This window comes from Trichosurus vulpecula, chromosome 4 (assembly GCF_011100635.1).
Source record: "Trichosurus vulpecula isolate mTriVul1 chromosome 4, mTriVul1.pri, whole genome shotgun sequence".
Lineage (NCBI taxonomy): Eukaryota > Metazoa > Chordata > Mammalia > Diprotodontia > Phalangeridae > Trichosurus > Trichosurus vulpecula.
This window is the reverse complement of record NC_050576.1, coordinates 208,538,235-208,559,826: the sequence shown is the minus strand read 5'-3', so window position 1 is coordinate 208,559,826 and position 21,592 is coordinate 208,538,235. Positions and strand designations below refer to the sequence as shown.

Here is a 21,592-nt window from a genome sequence, read left to right as displayed (position 1 = left end):
ACAGCTACTTCACCATTTCTTCTGCTAGAGCTTCATTTATGTCACCCAGGGGGCTATTACAGGTTCTCTTCTTAGTTTTCTCTATACTTTCACAATTTGTGATCTTATCAGCTCCAATAACTTCAGTTATAGTCTCTAGACAGATGATTCCAGATACATTTATCCAGGTCTAGGTTCTCTTCAATGCCAGTTTTATCACCAAATGCCATGTGGACATCTCAAAGTATATATCCTGTAGACATCACTAATTTAACATACACAAAATAGGACTCACTATATTTTTTAAATTAACTCCTTTTCTAGACCTATTGCTGTCTAAAATACCACCATCCTTCCAGTCACTGAGGTTTTTCACCTCACATCATCCTGATCCCTCTCTCACTCTCCCATGCCAAATTAGCTGTCAACTCTCATATATTCATTTCTTTTTCAAAATCTCCCAGATATATTACCCTCTTATCACTGACATAGCCACCACTATAATTCAGTCCCTCCTTGCCTCTTGGGAATTCTCTCCCCAATCTCACCTTTCCTACACAGACATGAAAAGGTGATTTTCCTAAAATGTAGGTTTGGCAATATCACTTCCTAATTAAATAAAAAGAACTTGACTATAAAAAAATTATTATGATGGCAGGGAAGATCAAGAGAGGAACTCAGAAGAAAACAGCATTGTGAAAAGTGCTACAAGCAAAGCCTCAAAGAAAAATGCTAATTAGACTCAAGGCCAACACGAATTCCTGGAAGCATTAAAGAAAGATAGAAGTGATAGAGGAAAAACTGGGGAAAGGATGAGAGTGATGCAAAAAAATTACAAAAAGAGAATTAACAGTTTGGTAAAAGAGACACAAAAAATACCTTAAAAAACACAATTGATGTAGGCTCATCTATAAACTCTTTTACTTATTACTTAAAGCAAGCACTTCTCAAGCCTATCTTTTCAGAATTTTGCCTCAGTTTTGTTGTTTGCCTCAGTTTCCTCCTGTGTAAAGCGGGGAGAATAATAGCACTTACCTCCCAGGGTTGTTGCAAAAATCAAATGAGAAAATAAAGCACTTAGCACAGTATCTGGCACATAGTATGCACTTAATAAAAGTTTATTGACTGACATACATAAAGTGCTTTTCAAACGCTAAAGCACTATGCAAATGCTATCTATCTGCCTGTCTCTTTATCTATCTACGTATTGTCTCTATCATTAGTATTTTCATCTTTTCAAGAAGGCCTTTTACTGTCCCTTGAGCTGTTAATTCCTTTTCCTATATAAATATCTTCCATATATTATGTATTTATTTTCCATGGTGCTACATACATGTGTATGTATGTACATATACATACGCACATACATACACACATGCACACACACACATATATGAGAGAGAGAGTGAGAGATAGAGAGAGACAGAGAGACACACACACACACACACACACACACACACACACAGAGAGAAAGAGAGAGAGAGAGAGAGAGAGTCTGCCCCATTATATAAAAGCTTCTTGAGGGCATGGACGATTTTTACTTATTATTATATAACCAGGGCTTAGCACAATGTCTACTATACAGTTAGTGATTATTAATGAATTTTAAAACTTTTTTGATATGTTGGTTGGTTTTGCTAAATTTCTTTTTCTTATTTAATGTAAAGGATGACTTTTTGGGAAGGTATGGAGGTGGAGAGATATGACATAAAATGTAGCTGATATAAAAAAAGATATCAATAAAAACTTTTAACAGTATTTGTTAAGCACCTACCATGATATTTCTCTATGAAAATAAAAAAGCAGTCTTTGCTTCAGTGAGCTGAGTATTTAGTATTACTGAGTATTCATCATATAAGCTTCTTTTTCCCAGGAAATATGGTGATACTTTGTTTCTTCTTCCCAAGACACTTCAATATTCTACATCGCAGTATGTACCCTATTGTTACATTGTATTTTCAATGATCCTAAGAACCTAGTTGATTTTCTATTCTTCTTTAGTTTTTCCTTGATGAATTCTTTCTCTCTTCTAGCTACCTTTTCCTTCATCTTTTGGGTGGTACAAGCTCTTAAAGGTTGGGTTCCATTTGGATGGGGAGGGTTGTCACCTCCCACGTTGGCCTCCTAGGAAATCTCAGAATTGGCTTCTGGAAACAGCCATTTTATTCCTTTCTTTTCTCTCAGGGGAACTGAACTGCCTAGGTCCTATTATATGATTATTTCTCATGGCTCAAACTGTACTATATAGAAATATATGAAATATACATGGAAAGACATGAAATACATGAAAATATGTAAAAATGTATGAAATATATGAAAAACTTCAACTGAAAAATTAAGAAATAAGTATTTCTTTGTCTAAAGTCCCTTCTAAACTTATGCCTTTAGCAAAGTATGCAAAGGGAATGTGGCCTTTTCCTTTTTCAAGATTATAAATGTTACTTCAAATTTTCTTAAGGTTGAGGAATGACTAGACTATGCCAGTTTGGACACTTCTGTCTCTAAGCTGGAAATACTTGGATTTAAAATAATATTAAATTAATTTTAATTTTAAAATTCTGGCATCCTTGTGCCTAAAATGCAGAGTAAAGTACTCACCTTTTTTCCTTTGGCACACCATAAAGCAAGAAAAACTGATGAGAGGATTAAATGTACTTTTGCCACCACCAGAAAAAAAAGACTCCCCTTACCTTTCTTGCCTTGCTGCTGTTGGAAAAAGCTTCAGAATCTCTTCATGGAGATGTCTCACTTGTCCAGGTTCTTTCACTTTTATTTCCAGTAAATAATCTTTGCCAAACTTGCTTTTCAAATGTTGAATGGAACCAATGCATCTGGAGTAGGGGAAATTGGAGAAGATGTGTGTATGAGACACACACACACACATACATACATAAAGACAGAGAGAGAGAGAGAGAGAGAGAGAGAGAGAGAGAGAGAGAGAGAGAGAGAGAGAGAGAGGGAGAGAGAGAGAGAGAGAGAGAGAGAGAGAGAGAGAGAGAGAGAGACAGACAGAGACAGAGAGGACAGAGAGACAGAGACAGAGACAGAAGGAAAGACACACACACAGAGACAGAGAGAAGCAGAAAGAGAGACAGAAAGATTCAGAAAGACACACAGACAAGAGACAGAGAGAAAGACAGAGAGACAAGAAGAAACAAACAGAGACAGAGAGACAGATACAGAGGGACCAAAAGAGAGAGAGAGAGAGAGAGAGAGAGAGAGAGAGAGAGAGAGAGAGAGAGAGAGAGAGGGAGAAGCTTAAGAAAATAGTATATTTGCTATCTAACCTATGGCTGTTATTCTTTGTTCTGTGAATGGTGGAGATGAGTCTGCATTGTTATACCAGGGAAATAGATGTGCTCATCACGAGATGAGCAAAGTGGCAGAAGACTCTTATTTTGTTATACCTTTGTTTATAAAATTAGGACCCACATTCACCCACCGTAGCTGTCCTGATACCATGATAGCCACTCGGTCACACACAGCTTCAGCTTCTGCCATGTAATGTGTAGTCAGGATAGCACCACTATCCTTCTTCTTAAAGACTGCTCGAATAGCCCGCCTATAGTGAAGTCAAGAAAATGCATGCAATTAGAAGAAGCACACTAATGTTTCCATAAAACTTGACAAAAGAAATTGGAATGGTCACAGGGAAAATATGTATTTAGACAATTCAGGTCTGATAAAGGGAAGAATATTGCTGGAGAGGAGAAATGGTCGGATAGCAAGGAGCCAAGAAGGATATATATGCATGAATTGAAGGAGTTGGATGGAACAAAAAAAATAGTGAATGAGGGTATTTTCTCTGGGAAGAAGGCAGAAATTGAGGTTAAAAAAGAAATATTGAATTAATAAAAAATAAACTTATAAGATGGAAGACTGGGCAAAAAGCCCACAACAAAATCTTTGGAAATTTATTGGGGCCTTGGACAGATTATTTATTGGACTATTTATTTTTGAATGATACCTAGGTCAGAAATGTCAGGGAAACCTTTGGTGCTAAATATGTTTCCATAGAGCAGGCCAATTAGAATGAACTAGGAAACAGAGCTTTTTTAATGCTTAATTTTCATAGGGTCAACCAGAAGTTTAAATTCTAAACAGGCTTTGTTTGGCATTGAGTTTTCTTATAATTCTCACCATATCTGTTGCTGCCCTTCTGGATCCATTCCAGTTGATGGTTCATCCAGAAGTATGACAGTTGGATTTTCCAGGATACTCAGAGCAAAGCACAACTAACATGCAGAGAAACATAATTAGTCACTATCCTCACCATGACAGTGCTTAAAAGAATGCCAAGCACATTAAATACCTTTCGAGTTATGCCTGTTGGTAAATCCTTGACTGGAACCTTCATGTATTCTTGAAGTTTGAGAGCATCCTTTAATCTAATAGAAAATACATTGATTGGAGAAATGCCAATTGAAGCAACTCCGAGGTTCTACCTCACACCCCTCAGATTAGCCAGGAAGACAAAAAGTGAAAATTTGTCCCGAAGCAATATCTACCTAAGTGAACCTAAGACAAGGATATAAAGTCATACTTTCCTATACTTAATAGTAATTTCTATTTTTTTGAAAAAAGAGAAGTTTTGTGCTACTTAATTTTGCATACCCAAGGAAAGTCCCTCTCTTGTTACAACTCTATCCCAGGAGTGGGGAACCTGTGGCCTCGAGGCCACCTCTACTCTCGGTCCCTTTGGGTCCACACTTGAGGACCTAGAGGACCACACGAGGCCTCAAGGCGGCAGCCTCTCCAACTCTGCTCTAGCCTGTCTCCTCCTCCTCTGGAAAATTGGTGCAGTTTCCCTTCTTACTATACCGTGAAATGGTGACCACAGCATCTTCTTTCTTTAGCCCCTTCACTGCAGCATAGACCTCCAGATGTTCTCTCACTGTAAGGTTTGGCCATACTGAATTCTCCTGAGCACAGTACCCAAGGATATTTATCATTTCATCTCTTTGTTGACTCGTTGTTTTGCTTCCCTTCAGAACCACCTACACAAAATATCCACATTCAAATTCAGCATGCAGTTTTAAAGCACATATATTTCAACAATATTCCATTATCAGCTTGGGGACAGTTCATATGCCTGTTGTCCCAGGATCACTCTAGGTAAGTTCAGAGACACTCATCACTAGTCCAGCCACAGAAGTTGAATTTTCTGCCATAATAATTCTCTCATGTGTTCTATTAAATTGTAGTGATCTTGAGATCTGTATCAATGGAGAGAATGCCTATCCCAGAGACATTATAGATCGTTAAAGTACTGAAGTATTTCATAATGTATTAAAAATAACCAATATGCTAACTGCAAAAAGGAATTCTGAAATAACTTAGCTATAAAGAATAGCTAACTGGATGAACACACGAATACTGGTTTCTGCAAAGAGTAAACTTATAAAAAGTTTGTTCTCTCTCAGTGCCACCCCCAAGTCAAGGTGGGGGATCCCCAGGCTTGTCTTCAGTCCTTTCATATGAACTTTTTGGCCCAGTCTCCAAGTAATTAGATTAATGCCCCTTAGCATCTCAATATTCAGCTATTTGCAACATCTCTAATGGTTGGAATAACTTTTCTTCCTTAGGTAAACATTTTGTCATGAAACTCCTCAAAAATCTCTAATTGCCTTCTGATTAAAATCCATTCTCCTCTAATTGCTCATCAAGGCGTTCCCATGGTATCACTTTCTCCCTTTTTCTGACTTTCTCCAAGCCCAACATTATTCTTCTTCCTGTATTCCATTCAAAAGTAAAAACTGGTTTATCCTGGTCCCTTATTAGCTCTCATGCTTTGTTGTCCTTGCTTGTTCTGTCCCTTAGGCTTGGAAGGACTTTCTTTCCCTTCCTTATCTGTTGACTTCCTAACAAACTTTCTAAATCTAATATCTTCTCCATGGAGTCTCCATTTTTACCCTCTGTTGATAATGACCTTGACTTTTCAGAACTCCTGTAGCACATTTGGGGGTAGGGGTGGGTAACTAATCCTTTTATCACTGTAATATTGTGGATTACAATTGTCTGCATTTGTACTTACCTCCCTTGGAGACTCTAAATTCCATTAAAGTAGGGATCAACTTATTGATTTAAACTTCATATATGTCCCAGTGCTTTGCAAATAGTAAGTTTTATATATATATATATATATATATATATATATGTGTGTGTGTGTGTGTGTGTGTGTGTGTGTGCATGTATACATATATGTATATGTATATATATATATGTATATATATATATATATTTATTATTGTTGAAATGCCTGGCCTCTGACCCCTAAATGTCCTGAATCTCCACGTCTGGGCAACCCTGCTGGCTTTCAATATCATATACCAAAACATTTCATTTTGGAGGTTATTGCAATAGCTTCCTAATTAGTCTCCCTGTCTCTACCCTTTCCAGTTCAACCTACACACCACTTTTAATTTGGTATTCCTAAAGTGAGGGTATGATTATGTCACTCTACTCTTCAAGAAACTTCTGCGGTTCCCTATTTTCTCTAAGATAAAAATGCAACCTCCTCTTTTTGGCATTTAAAGCCCTTTGCATTCTGATTCTGATCTTTTCTTCAAGCTGAGTTCGCATTGCTCCTCCTTAGGCACCTTGTATTCCAGTCAAATAGGCTTGTTAGTGGTTCCTTACATAAATCTCTTGGAATCCCTAGTTCTTTTGTCACTTCCTACATGAGGCCTTCCCTTCCTTGTTCCCTTAGTTGTTAATGCTTTTCTCTTAAACCATCCCACCACCCATGGCCTTTACTTATTTAAAATATGTATATATGAGATATATTTTACATTTACTTATCAGTGTACGTGTAGTTTTGTCTCTGTGGAATATAAGCTCCTTGAGGGCAGGGACTGTCTCATTTTTGTCCTACCATCCCCATCGTATATGGCTTGCACATAACACAGTAGATGAATGATAAATTCTTGTTGGATTAAACTTAGAAACTGACACTTATCTCATGTTGTTGTTCAGTCAGTTCAGGGGTGTCTGACTCTTTGTGACCTCATTTGGGGTTTTCTTGGCAAAGATACTGGAGTGGTTTGCCATTTCTTTTTCCAGCTCATTTTATAGATGAGGAAACTGAGGCAAACAGGGTGAAGTGACTTGTCCTGGGTCACACAGCTAGTAAATGTCTGAGACCAGATCTGAATTCAGGAAGATAGATCTTCCTGACTCTAGGCCTGGCACTCTCTCCACTGTACTACCCAGCTGCTCCAGCATATCTCAGTAACATGTTTTTAATTATAACTTGTGTCAAAAGTAAATGTGAAGAGGACCTGAGTTCAAATCTGGCCTCAGACACTTGACACACTACTAGCTGTGTGACTTTGGGCAAGTCACTTAATCCCAAATACCCTGCCTTCCCCCCTCCAAAAAAAAGGAAATGTAAAAAAGTAGATCTGAGAGGGGAGAAAGGATGACAGAACAAATTTATGAGGATTGATATGAACAAAGGCAGAAAATAAACATACAGAGAAATGCTTCTCACAACATCACTTTTCTCGTACTCTTTCTTCTGTCCCTTTTCCTTAGTGAATGTTCTGAACTTTTGCCTCCAATATTCTGGTACTTGGCTTCTGATACAAGCTGTTCCATTTCATTGTTTGAGTCAGTGACTCCTACTGCTGAAACTCCGTGACTCTGTTGGACTTGCCTTTGATGACTGATTTTTGGATCTCCTGCCCTCTCTGCCCCCAGAACCCCCAGTATCACCTATCCTGTCTCTACCTGAATTGGTATCTTGAATCTCAGACTCGAGCTAGACCTTAGCTAATGGGAAAGGGTCTCATATCCTGTCCCCTCGTACTGACTCTCCTCTAGTATGGACTAGTCCCATCTGAGCCTTGGTTCTGACAACTAGATTCACTCAGGCAGAAGGCCGCCAATCCCCTATATGTATTGACTTAATATAAGTTTTTTTTGAAAGGCAAAGACTATCTCACTTTTATATTTATCATGCTGGGCATAGTCCCTTGCATAAAGCAAGAGCTTAATTAATTCTTTTTCATTAGTTCATTCTAACCTCTAGGAAGGCCATGACCTGCCAAGATCACACATGTGAGGCCTAGGACTCAAGTTCTCTGCCTCCAAATTCATTGTTCTTTCTGTTGCATCATCCTTTTTTTCTTTCTTTTTTTAAAACTATCACTACTACTTTTATATAGCGCTAATTATGTGCTGGTTGTTGTTATTGCTTCTCAGTTGTGTCCGACTCTCTGTGACCCCATTAGGACTTTTCTTGGCAAAGATACTGCAGTGGTTTGCCATTTCCTTCTCCAGCTCATTTTGCAGGTGAGGAAACTGAGGCTAACAGGGTGAAGTGACTTGACCAGGGTCACCGAGCTAGTAAGTGTCTGAGGCCAGATTTGAAGTTGTAAAAATGAGTTTTCTTGAGTCCAGGCCCTGTGCTAAATGCTTTACAATTGTAATCTCATTTGATCCGCATAACTACCTCGGGACACAGGTGCTATTGCTAGCCCTATTTTGCAGGTGAGGCAAATGAAGATTCAGTAATTTGACCAGGGTCACACGGCTAAGTGTTTGAGGCTAGATTTAAACTCGGTTCTTTCTGACTCCAGGCACAGAGATCTATCAGTGGATAGCTCCCACCTTCCCTGAAGGTTCACTCCCCTCTTTTCTGAAAATATTTGATACTCTTCTTGTCTTATGCCATTTTGTATCATCAGCCCCTAAGACAGTGTTATGCACACATCAGGCATTTAATTGTGTTCTATGGTGATATTATTGGGGGCAATTCACATTTCCTTTTACTGAGTATGTCTTCATGGCTACTAATGCAGATGTATGCCCATCTTTCTCTTCCTCCACTAAAGAAGTTTGTGAAAAAGTGTCACAACCACTTATTATAAACTGAAGTTTGAACTAGTAAAGAACCTAAAGATTGCCATTACTACTTTATTTCTGGTGTCTTCAACCAAAAGATTTCCCTTCTTTTTCTCTCACCTTCCCTGCAGTTGGTCTTGTCTCTCCAGTTATCATCCTAATACATGTACTTTTGCCAGCACCATTGTGTCCTAGCAGTCCCAGAATCTCACCTGGAAGAAAAAGTGAATGATAATCAGTGAAGGTACTTCCTGACTTTCTGTACCCTATATTCTTATGTGAGGATGGCACCTTTACTCTTGTGAATAAAATCCCAAGATAACTTGTTTTGCAGCTTGGTGTTTGATAGAAGGCCAGAAGCAGGTATGTACTGAGTACAGGGAGTGTCCATATCAACACCAGGGCATTAAATAGGCTATGGGGCTATGGGGATTTTAGCTCAGAAACTCTTTGACTACTGAACCAACAGAGTAGGGGGCTGGGTTTGCCATGGTCCCAGATTAATCATGGTGATATGTTGGCTCCTGGGTTATTGCAATCAAGTGTCCAGAAGCTTAGGTGGAAATCCTGCCTCTGTCACTGAAAAGTGAAATTCCTCCTGATCTAACAGTCATTTGTCTAAAAGCCTTTTTGAAAAAGTGACACAAGCCTAGTCAATTCTCCATGAATAAGGTACCTGGGTCATAAGAATTTCCATGCTGCTTGGAAGTCCTATATTAGGTCCCTCTATAGAAAGTTTATGGGCTTGTAGTTAAGTTGGAGAATGACCAAAAAGATGGCAGGTTAGTCATTTCTCCAGATCACTTTAACCCTTTGAATCCACACTCCAAAAAAAGGAACTATGCATAAGCTTTAGAACAATTACAGTTGAATCTACAGAACAAAGAAGAATGTGAATGGAGACCTTTTTTAACGCAGAAAGAGATGTTTCTTGTAGCCAGTTTCTTCTTTCTCTTTGAAAAACAACTTTTCTTCTTGCCTTCATATTCTTTTCGCAGACAGCTGACAATAATAACGGATTTCTGGAAAAGAAACTAGAACTTGATTTTCCTCATAGTGCCTTAGTTGGATGCTGTGTTCTCTCTGGCTCTCAACTCTATCCTTGTCCCAAGCCATTGAACAAATTAGGTCACATTGAGGGCAATGCTTAACTGACATAATTGAGGGTACTGTTCCAGCTTGTGTTCATAGATGGAAAATTCATTTTTTCCATGCATGAATGTACAATGGAATTAAAGAATGTTTTCTATGATTTTGCTTTTCTCTACACAGAATAAAGAATTTGGTTAAAGGAGGCCTTATGGCAGCTAATGTTAAAAAGAGGCCAAATCTGCAGACCTAACACCTGTTCAACATTCCTTACAACATCCAAGGCCTTTGACTCACCAGGGCTTTTAGGGATTTTTAAAATCATTTCTCTGCTGAAAGAAAATTTTCCTCAAGTTGAAAAATAAAACACTGTATTCTTCTTATTTAGCTTCATAGTTCAAGAATAAATTAAAGATTGTTTACTTGAGAGTTGACTCAATCTTTTAAGCATTTGAGTAAACATCTATACATAAAGTTTCACCTCATCCAGGTTAGAAGCAGTCAGTGCTCTTGCAGCTCTAGTTCTTTCTGCCTGAACATCTTCATCTTCCTCTTCTGGTTCTTCAGGGTTGGGACCGCCATCGCAATTTGTTGGGGAAATTCTACAAATGACAAAAATAATGCCTTAAATATTGATTTCCAAATACAATTGATGCCAAAAATTGGTATTCTCTACTAATTTTTACTTTTGTTACTAAGGAGATTGGACTATCTTCCCTTCTGTCTGCCTTAGGTCTTCAACTGTAATATGACGATAATAACTACACCTTCCAAGGTTGTCTTGAGGATACAATTAGATAGATTTGTAAAGTGCTTAACAAAGTATAATAAACACTTAATAAATGCTTGTTCCCTTTCTCCCACTATGTTTTTTTCCTCTTTGGAGTCAGCTTTGACTATTCTCTCTCATATCCCCGTAGTAGAAATTTAGATTTGAAGATCTTTCCAACCCATTAACAGGCCATGTGACCTGCTCACAGGAAGTCTAAGTCACATGTGGTGGGAGGAAACTCTGACAGGAAAAGGAAGTTATGTCACAGGAAATGCTGAGAGAGAGAGAGAGAGAGAGAGAGAGAGAGAGAGAGAGAGAGAGAGAAAGAAAGAGAGAGAGAAATCACTTATTGCAGCTGATGGCTGCTAATGGCTGCCATCGTGATGGTTAGAACTGAACAGACTGACTTAGCTGTACTGTGGGTTTGTTTTGGGGAAGATCCCAGCAGTGGGTCAGAGAGGTTTTGGGATGGCAAGGCTCCGTGTTGTGATATTGTGTATTGAATGTTTTACTGCTCTGATAGATTGGATAAATGGCTTGTGGGATATGGTTCTCTGGTGTCTGAATGAATGGTTTACTTCTTCTATCTTCTATGTGGAGAGTCTCATATACTTTGTGATACAGAACCACATGGGCATTTTGACAATTATCATCTACATTGTTATTTTGCCTTACTGATACAGTCCCCTAGATCTAATCTATCACTGAATGTTTTCATTTCTTTCTCTCAAATATCTCTCAGATTTTTCTATTTCAATTTCACCGCCATTATGACCTCATGCACAGTCATGCAACAGACTTCTACTTGGTCTCCTTTACATCCATTCATTTATTCCCCATTCCATTCTACCACCTTGAAAACCACCAACACTCTAATCTTATCAAAATTTAACTTGCTTAAAAACTAAGGATCACACTTCACAATCTACTATGTTCATATTTATTTTTGTTTCTTTGTTTTTGGCAGGGCAATTGGGGTTAAGTGACTTGCCTAAGGTCACACAGCTAGTACATGTGTCAAGTGTCTGAGGTTGGATTTGAACTCAGGTCCTTCTGACTCCAGGGCCTGTGCTCTACTCACTGCACCACCTAGCTGCCCCCCAACTATCTATTCCCTGAATGCAACCTCATTCTCCACTATTCCATTAACACAGATCTCTATTCCAATCAGATTGGTCTTGTTACTATCATGTGCATATCATTTCTATTTCTTTGCCTTTGCTAGTGTTGTGTCCTCCTACAAACTGACTTTCCTCATTTCTTCATATTGAAATCCTACACATTCTTCAAAGCCTAGCTAAAATCCTTACCTCAGTCATTCAATTCAATGAGAATTTATTAAATGCCTGCTATGTGCCAGGCATTATGCTAAGTCTTAGGGGTAAAAAGACAGAAATGGAATGATTGCTGTCTTCAAGGAGGTTACTTTTTCCTGGAGGGACAAAGCATGGACATGTGTAAATACATAAACACAATGGATATTGAGCTCCTTGAGAAGAGGGACTGTCTTTCACTTTTCCTTCTATCTACAGTGCTTGGCATAGTACTTGGCACACTGAGTGCTTACTAAATGTGCATTGACTGATTGTTTTAAGGGAAACTAGGGATTCTATTAAGTAGAGGTGAGGAGGGAATGCATTCCAGATATAAGGGCCCCTATATTCAAAAGCCCAGAGGCCAGAAATGGGGACATGTTAAACAAGAAGCAGAGAGTTAACTGGTTTAACTAGAATGGAGATTGTAGGTAAGATGAAATAAGAAGGAAAAGGCATGTGGGAGCCAGATTGTGGGTGGTTTAAATGCCAAGCTGAAGGTTTTGTATCAACTTAGAGGAAGTAGGGAGTGATTAAATATTTTTGAAAAGGGGAGTCATACAGACAGATTTGTGTTTTTAGAAATATGTGTTTGGCAGCTTTTATGGAGGATGAATTGCAGAGTGGAGTGACTGGGAGTAGGAAGACCATTCAGGAGGCTATTTCAGTAGTATAGATGAGAAGTAGGTAGAATGTGAATTAGGATAGACATTGTATGAGTAGAGAAAATGGGAGAGATGTAAGAGATGTTGTGGAAGTAAAATTAACAAGATGGCAATTGATTAGATATGTATAAGAAGGAGAGGGAAGAGTTAATGATAATGCCAGGATTGTAAATGTGAATGAAAAGGAAGATGGCATTGATACCAAGGGGAGCACTTAATATTTTCTAATTCCTTCAAATGTATGAGATTTGTTTTCCTAACCACAATACAGCCTCCCTGAGAGCAGAGATGCTACTTTATATTTTTTCGTATCACTTTATTAACAAATAAATTTCTTACGAATTTTCTCTTGTCCAGGGGCAGCGAGGTGGCACAGCGAATAGAGCACCGGCTCTGGACTCAGGAGGACCTGAGGTCAAGTCCAGCCTCGGACACTTGACACACTTACTAGTTGTGTGACCTTGGGCAAGTCACTTAACCCCAATTGCCCTACCTTCCCCCCTCCAAAAAACCAAAAACCAAATTTTCTCTTGTCCAATAGACCTGTTTGAAAAAGTAATACGAGCTTAGTCAGTTCTCTTTGAATAAGGAATAAGAAATAAGAAAACCTCACTGACCAGTGACAATTATTATTGTTGTTCAGTCCATTTAGTTGTGTCTGACTTTTTGACCCTATTTGGGGTTTTCTTGGCAAAGAGACCGGAAAGGTTTGTCATTTCCTTCTCCAGCCCATTTTACAGATCAAGAAACTGAAGCAAACATAGTTAAGTGATTTTCTCAGGTTTGCATAGCTAGTGAGTGTCTGAGGCTGGATTGAACTTAGGTCTTCCTGACTCCAGGCCCAGCTCTCTGTCTACTGTGCAACCTAGATGTATCCTTAAACATTTAGTAGGGAGTCACCTACTACAGTCCTTTAGGTAATATGGTAGACCAGATGCGTTGCAACTATCCACTGGGTGCATTGCCATCTGACCTATCATTACACTCTAAGAATTGCTGGACTTTACTGTCTGATCTTTCATTGCACCCTAAGGTGCAATAGACCTTCCTATACCCCCTGCAGATGAACTTACTTTTATGTGTTGCTTCCCTTAATTATAACGTAAGCTCCTTGAAAGCAGGGACTGTTTCTCTTTTGTAATTTTATTCTCAGGGCTGAGCACAATGCTTGAGAAATTTAATAAGTGTTTTTCCATTACATTCAAATCTGTTCCATTGAATTTATAAATTAAATACTAAATTCTGTTTTCCCCCTTGCTAACCTGAACAGAGGATCCTTTCTCACGGATTGCTTTCCATATTTCATTTCCAGACATCGTAGAACAAAAAGCAAAATGATACAATGAAGGTAAGGCTAAGGAGAAAGACAAACACAGTAACAATATAGTAGAAATTACTTCCATATTTACCTTAACACAATTACTGTTATTCCTTTACTGAGACAAAATAGAAAAAAAACAACCTTCTAATAAATTTGGGTGGCAATACGTGCAATACAAAATTCAGCCCAGATGTTCTATTTAAAAGACTAGTGAGAACAGGAGGATAAAGTTGATAACTATTACCTCATTTTTCTCAACAGCTGCACAATTCTCAAAGATTTGGATTCCAATTTAGAGCTATGAAATCTTTACAAAAAATTGTTCCAGGTTTTATAATTATCATATCGGATTAATATCACCAAGGAACAATCACCAATCAGTGGCACCAGAAGAAAAGACAAATATCATAGCAGATCAAAGACTTCTGAAGATTTTCTTCTAAAATAATTCTAATTTCATCATTCAAGACTTACAAATGGAGTGACATATATGCAAATACCCACATTCCCAAACATGAATCCATGTGCACCAAGGCTAAAATTATGCCTTTGTAAAACTTTATAGATCAGGTCAGTTAAAATGAGACCAAATGTATAATATAGCAAATGTTGCCACCCTTAATACACACGTATCCAAATGGAAAAGTCTTCTTACTATGAGAATCACGAAGAGTATGTTTTCATTGATTTCATATATTCCATTCTCCATATTAGACTTTTGGAAATACATATAGTTGACCTGCCAAAGGAAAGCCATGGTTAAATTTATTTGTCTACATCATGAATTTTATGTAAATAAATGCATAATGCAAACAATGAACATCACAGTTCAGTTCCCTCCTTATGTGTCATGGTGTAGATGTTCCTTGAGCATAGAGAGAAAAAAACTATTATAGACTTTACTCCTATTTTCACAGCTTATACTTGACTCTCAGGAACCCTGCTTTTTATTGTGGTTTTGACTGTCAGAGATTCACAAAATTGCAAAGGAAGGTAGGTTTGTTGTTAGCATGCCCAAATACCCCTCTCGGTTCCCATTTCCTTCCTTGGTGCCACCCTCCTTTTTCCAGACAGGCAGAAATCCATCCTTCTCTTCCCTATCTATACTTGAGCAGAAGAAAGAACCTAACTTCTTTCCACTAGGGTTATGAATGTCAAATAAATCCATGAATAATTGTGAATAAATTAAGGGCTAATTGAAATACGTCTCTTCCAAAGACACCTGCATATTAAGAAAAATCATAAGTCTCAATATAAATAAATATATTTCATTTTGTTGAATTTCATACATAAATAAATAAACTAGTAGGAGAGGATATATTTCTGGGCAGGGGATACTTCCTGGTGTCATTAAAATCACACCAGATACTTAGTTAGCTACTTACTCTGCCCAGGAACTTGCATTCCCTATCCATGACCCTTTTTTGTGTCATTTCATGTCACCCCTTTGGCAGTCTGGGGAAACCTATGGACCCTTTCTTCTCAGAAAGTATTTAAATGTATAAAATAAAATATATAAGATTATAAAAGAAAACAATATTATTCACATACAGTCATTGAAATAAATTTTTTAAAACAGTTTACAGACTCCAAGTTAAGAGCCATTACCTTAGAGAGTCTGTTATTGGTGTAATTCTATATACCTGCTCTACCAGTGCAGCAATGCAGTGTAATTCTTTCCCCCAACCAGAAAAAAGCAATGGAATCCTTCCTTCTATTGGTTTATGAACTTAATCTCTTGAAATAAAGTAAAAGAATTGGGCTCTGACCCTAGTCAGTTAGTCAAAAACCATTTGTTAATCTCTTACCATGTACCAGGCACTGTGCTAAGCACTGGACTCTCCTAATTTCACCTGATTTTAAAATCCAGTCAGAGCTGAGCAGCACTAGTCTGAGGTTACATTTTGCAGTGCTTTTCACTGAGGCACAAAGCTTTTATTCAAATAGCCACATGTGCAGTGACACTGTGTGATGTAACCACTGCTTACCTCCGAAATCAACATTGTACATCCAAACAAGGTGAAGAAGGGGATGAATGCAGTACAGTAAAGCATGGCATATAGTCCCGAGTTACTTGTTTGAATGAAGACAAACATGAACATGGAAGTCTGTAGGAAAAGTTCACAGAGATGTGAGCAGAACAGTCACTTTCGATATTTTAATTTTCCTACTTTAAGTATTTCTTCTTCATATGGTCCAATTTTTAGTTCACATACCATGTTGTGCTGAGTATTGCCTCAGTTTGGAAGGTTTTTAATACCTTCCAACATCTAGCTCCCACCGGTCCAGATTTATTTCACTAATATATAATGCTGAGCTTGGGGTACAAAAAGTAGGCTAGTGTAACTGCATTATATATTAAACCTCCTTGCCTTCATGCAGGCTCTACCTTCTCTCTACGGTCTCTATATTCTTACAGTAATGGGAGGTTAAATGACGAAGCCCGAATATTCATGGCTTTAGGACAGCTCTATAAAGTATTCTATGCTGCCTCTCAAAATATTTATAGCAGAGTAGGGCACTGGCCCTGAAGTCAGGAGGACCTGAGTTCAAATCTGACCTCAGACACTTGACACATTACTAGCTGTGTGACCTTGGGCAAGTCACTCAACCCCAATTGCCCTGCCAAAAAAAATATTTATAGCAGAACTCTTTTTGGTACCAAAGGGCTGTAAATTATATATATGTGTATATATATATATATATATATATATATACATACATATATATATATATATATATGTACACACACACACACACACATATATATATAAATTGCAAAATGATCAGGCAAATTTTGGCACACAAATGTAATATTCTATTATATTACGGTGCTGTAAGAAGCAGTGACCAGCACAGAACAGAGAAGCACAGAAAGACCTGTTAAGGGGAATTTTTTATTCCTTTCTATTAATATTATTATTCAGGGCTCTGGGCCATTCTTCCCACAACTTTTGGTTAACTAAAAGCCTGTATTCTGTTAATATTAACCTGATCTGACCAAAATCTGACTCTTGGAATGATAATGAAGGGAAGACTGACATTCCTTTGGTAAAAGTTAAAGAAGAGGCTCGGATTCCATCTAGCTCAGTAGATTGAATTCGGCGCACTTGTGAAAACAGGCATCAAAAGGGTGGGATTTCTTAAGACAGCCCATTATGGTGAATCCCTAATAAACTTTGTCTTTTCCCTTGGCTAAGAAGGCTTGAGTCAAATTCTTTCAGCAGGACCCGGCGTGTCAGTATTTTGGGGTCATGAGCACCCCTAGAAACCTATGGTTCCCTACCATATTCATTTTGATTAAACCTTTTCATTTTTGGTTCCCTGACCGGGAATACTGCTAATCTCAAGTTCTTCTCCAGCAAAGACTGAAGGTATGTGGGCCTCCCCCTCTCCCAATCCCCTTCTCATTCTCCAAGCATTTTGGAGGTGCTTTTCGGGCCTGACCTCAGCAGGTCCCAGTAGGTCAGACAGCTAGGAGGCTATCTTGTTGTACTCAACCTGACACTCTCAGGTGGTTCTCGGTCCAGTGGCTATATTGGAAGCCATGGACCTAGGCACGGCTTCTGAAGCGTGGAGGACATGGACAGATGCCCCATCCAGAAGCATATGCCAGATTATTTCAATTCACTTCGCTGGAAGCTCCAGCAGGTACGTTCTTATGGGGTTTATTGTCTTGTTTTATTTTGTTTGTCTCTCTACACTTACTCCTAACTTCTCCTTTACTATGGAGGAAGAGACTTCCAGCCCAAATGCCTGAAATGGCTCAATCCTTTTTAATTCCCAAAAGTTCGCTTTTAAAAGGTTATAGGATGTTTGTAGCTAGAGCTGCCCCACAAAGGGGCAATGGGGGTGAACAGGACATTTTGGATGACCCCCTTCTTATGGCCCACAGGGCTTCGGCCCCTCCCCCCTTGGCGACCCCTGCTCAGGTCCCAGCCAAGGGTCTTGTTGAGATGCCTCCCTCTGTGGCCCCTTTCCCTGAAAGGACCCCTACTCAGGTTTTGGCCTCATGGTCCGCCTCTACTGCAGGCCCTGAAATATCTATCACCATGCGCCCTACCCCCAAGGCAATCCCTACTCAGGTTCCAGCCTCGGGCCCTGCCCTGATGGCAATATCTCCTCCCCTAGCCCCTGTCTTTGAGGTGGCACCCACTTGGGTCTCTGGGGTATCTTCCCCTCTGACCTCTACCCCTCCTCAGGTATCAACTGATTTTCTCCCTTGTCAGCCTGATCCCCTGGCCTTGCAGTCTAATCTAGTTCAACCAGCACTGCCCAGCCCCTCCCTCACAAGAAGTGGGACTTCCTATATCCCTCCCTGAGCCTCCGTCTCCACAGCTCCTTCAAGGCTTTTTCCCCTGAGGGAAATGCCTGCCTCCTCTACAGGGACAATCAAGGTACATGTTCCAGTCTCCATTTCAGAGATCATTCAGGTTAAAGAGAAGCTGGAGAGATACTCAGAAGACTCCACTAAGTTTACTGAGGGTTTTAGGGATCTGTCCCTACAATTTGAGTTTTCTTGGGGTGAATTGCACATCCCCTTCTCTATCTGTTGTACCACTGAGGAGAAGAGGAAGATCTGGGAAGAAGCCCAAAAATTTGGGGATTGTTTGGCTAGCAATAACCCCATAAAATACCCCCCAGGAACAACTGATGTTCCCACCAGTGACCCAGGATGGAATTATCAAAAGAGTGAGGATAGAGAAAAGAGAGACCATATGGTAGTTTGCCTATTAGAAGGCCTAAGAACAGCATTTCAAAAGTAGATAAATTTTCAAAAAATTAGGGAAATTACTCAGGGAGAAAAGGAAAACCCTGCCCTTTTCCAAAACCGGCTAGTAGAAGCTATTAAGAAATATACAAATTTGGATCCTGATTCCGTTGAAGGGGCAGCAATCCTTAGCATGTATTTCATTAATCAGTCTGCCCCAGATATTAGAAGGAAACTACAGAAATTGGCAATGAGACCCTAAACACCTCAGGCCCAATTACTGGACTTGGCCTTTGGAGCATATAACAATGGAGACCTGGTTGCAGCAGAGGAAAGAAAATGCAGGGAAAGGGCTAGAGAGAGAGAACATACCCTATTCTTGGCTGCTGCCATGGCCAGGAAAAGACCCAAGGAGTGCCCTTCCAGGGGAATCCCTTGGAGGAAGTCCGGTAGTGTGGGCTGTGGGGAAACCTGCTTTCGATGCCACAAGGAGGGTCACTGGTCCAAAGAGTGCCCCTCTAGGGTGCCCCCCTGGAGGAAGCCTACAGGATCCACACCTCCAGGACAGTGTCCAGCATGTAACCAGGAGGGACATTGGAGGAAGGATTGTCCCTGAGGTTGAAAAAGTGGTAGAGCCTCCTCTCAGTACCCTCTCCTCCAGTATTTTCAAGACTCAAAAGGAGGGGAAAGCCTGGGGCTTGGCAGTGCTCCCACTTTCTCTACTTCTCTTGCAGAGCCCTAGGTGAAATCGAGGCTGAAGGTAAGGTTACCCCCTTTATCTCAGCTATGTTCTCTTGTTTTAACTAATTGCTCTGGCCCTACATGCCCCTCGACCCATCGGGTCATAGGCATTAAGGATCTGTTGTTTGAACACTCCTTCCGTACACTCTCCTCAGGCCGTCCCCCCTTGTTGGGAAGGGACCTGATGGTGAAATTGGGGAGCCAATTTTCTCTAGTTAAACCTCCCAACTCCCTTTTCCCTCTGTTTACCAGACCTCCCCATGTTTCCTCAGAGGTGTGGGAGAGGGTTGAGCCAATTGTTTGGGATCAGGGAATTCCTGGGCAAGCTACTTCTGCCACCCCAGTCATAGTTCCCCTCCATCGCCTTCAATATCCAGTTAAGCCCAAGGCTTGGGCGGGACTGCAACCATTAATTGCCACACAAGGTCCTGACTCACTCTCTCTAGAGTGGGGCCCCTACCAAGCAAAAGCTTTTGAGATTTTGAAAACTAAAGTCCCACCACTCCAGCATTAGCTTTACCTAATTTAGAAAAACCTTTCACTCAGTATGTTGATGAAAGGAGAGGACAGGCTTTGGGAATCCTAATCCAGTCCTTAGGACCTGACCCCAAGCCACTTGCCCTTTTTCCTAGAACAATTAGATTCTCTGGCTGCTACAGCCATTCCAATTGAGGAAGCTTCTAAAACCTCTAGCAGACCAGCCCTTAGAAGCTCTGACTCCCCAGAGCATCCTAGAAGCAGATGGCCACCAGTGCCTAGCTAACCACAGGCTCACCAAATATCAAACCTTGCTCTTAGATACCCCCGACCTAATTTGGATGTGCTACACACTCATGAACCCCGAAGCAGTGTGGTACACAGAACAAGTGATTAGGGGATCTAGGTACGAAATAGTCATCTTTAATAACCTCCAGGGATATTGTCCTTTCTCTATACTCCTATACTGTCTGTTTGGTTGTTTGCTTAACCTCTTTGCCAGATTTGTCTCCTGCAGGCTCCAAGCCATCAAGTTCCAGATGATTATTCAGACTATGTCCCCCTCGAACTGGACCCATCCAGACAGGGACAGCTCTACACTGCTTCCCAGCAGGAAGCAATTTCAGAAGCTGAGACCTTCATTCCTGACCCCAAAAGAATTTGGGTCCCATTTGTTTGAGGCGGGAATGATGAGGGCACAGTCTCTGGGAACCCCCTTGAACCTGGAGTACAGTCTCTGGGAGCCCCCTTGAAATCTCCTTGAGTCTTCCAACTGGATCTGGCCTTCTCCTAAGGCCATGGGCTTTGCATTATCATTGGGCCCAAGTCTCTGCCTAGCCTAGACCTCTATTGTCCAGCTGTTTCCCCACACTGAATCCTGATCAAAATATCTATACCCTAGCTCTGCTCCCCTAGCCATCTATTATCTGTCATCTCCATGTAGCCTTCAGCTATTTCCCACCGTGGAGTCTGACCCCATCTCAGTCCCATCAAGCTCCTCCTCAGATTCTTCCTCAAGTCCCTCCCTAAACCCCTCCTCTAGTCACCCCAGACCACCCCTCAATCCCTCCCACAATCTTTGTGTATGTAATCTCCATCTTGCCTCCATGAAGGTGCTCAGATTCAATCTAGCTCAGTATGAATCTGGCTTGCTTGTGAAAACAGGTGTCACAAAGGGTGGGATTTCTTAAGACAACCCATTATGGTGAATCCCTAATAAACTTTGTCTTTTCCCTTGACTGAGAAAAAAAAAGTTAAAGGAGAGTTTGAGCTCCTCAAAATGATTTAGTTATTTGTTAGCTCCCTAGCTAACTATATAAGGAAGGTTGTCCTTGGTGCTGCTGTTCATAGTTTTCTTGGGGACATGTAAATCCCTTCCCTCAATCAGCCTACTTGTGAACCCTCTAAATGAAGTTTAATCTGTAACCTGACTTAATTTACCTATAAAGTCTGCTTAACTTACATAAACTATGTTTATGTAAGAGATTATGACTGTTTAACTTAGGTTGTTCAACTTTTGTGACATTGAAGGAGCATGGGATTATAAATCTGTCTTTTTTAAACTTTTATGGCCTATAAGGAAGGTACAAGATTGCAATATGTAGAAGAATTATTTCTCTGTCACTCTGATGTAATTTTATGTATAAGAAGCCTAATCAACTGTCATCATTACTAAGG

The 21,592-nt window shown here is 40.0% G+C and overlaps 1 protein-coding gene across 1 annotated transcript in view; it reads right to left on the bottom strand.

Annotated features, from left to right (window-relative positions):
* Nucleotides 1–21,592, bottom strand: part of LOC118848114 (ATP-binding cassette sub-family A member 10-like) — a 118,251-nt gene that overhangs the window by 14,574 nt on the left and 82,085 nt on the right. The window contains 11 exon segments of the mRNA XM_036756868.1: nt 2,670–2,810; nt 3,422–3,541; nt 4,120–4,214; nt 4,292–4,367; nt 4,801–4,976; nt 8,947–9,038; nt 9,731–9,848; nt 10,397–10,517; nt 13,928–14,019; nt 14,642–14,725; nt 15,975–16,094. Of these exon segments, the coding sequence (XP_036612763.1) occupies nt 2,670–2,810; nt 3,422–3,541; nt 4,120–4,214; nt 4,292–4,367; nt 4,801–4,976; nt 8,947–9,038; nt 9,731–9,848; nt 10,397–10,517; nt 13,928–14,019; nt 14,642–14,725; nt 15,975–16,094 (1,235 nt within the window).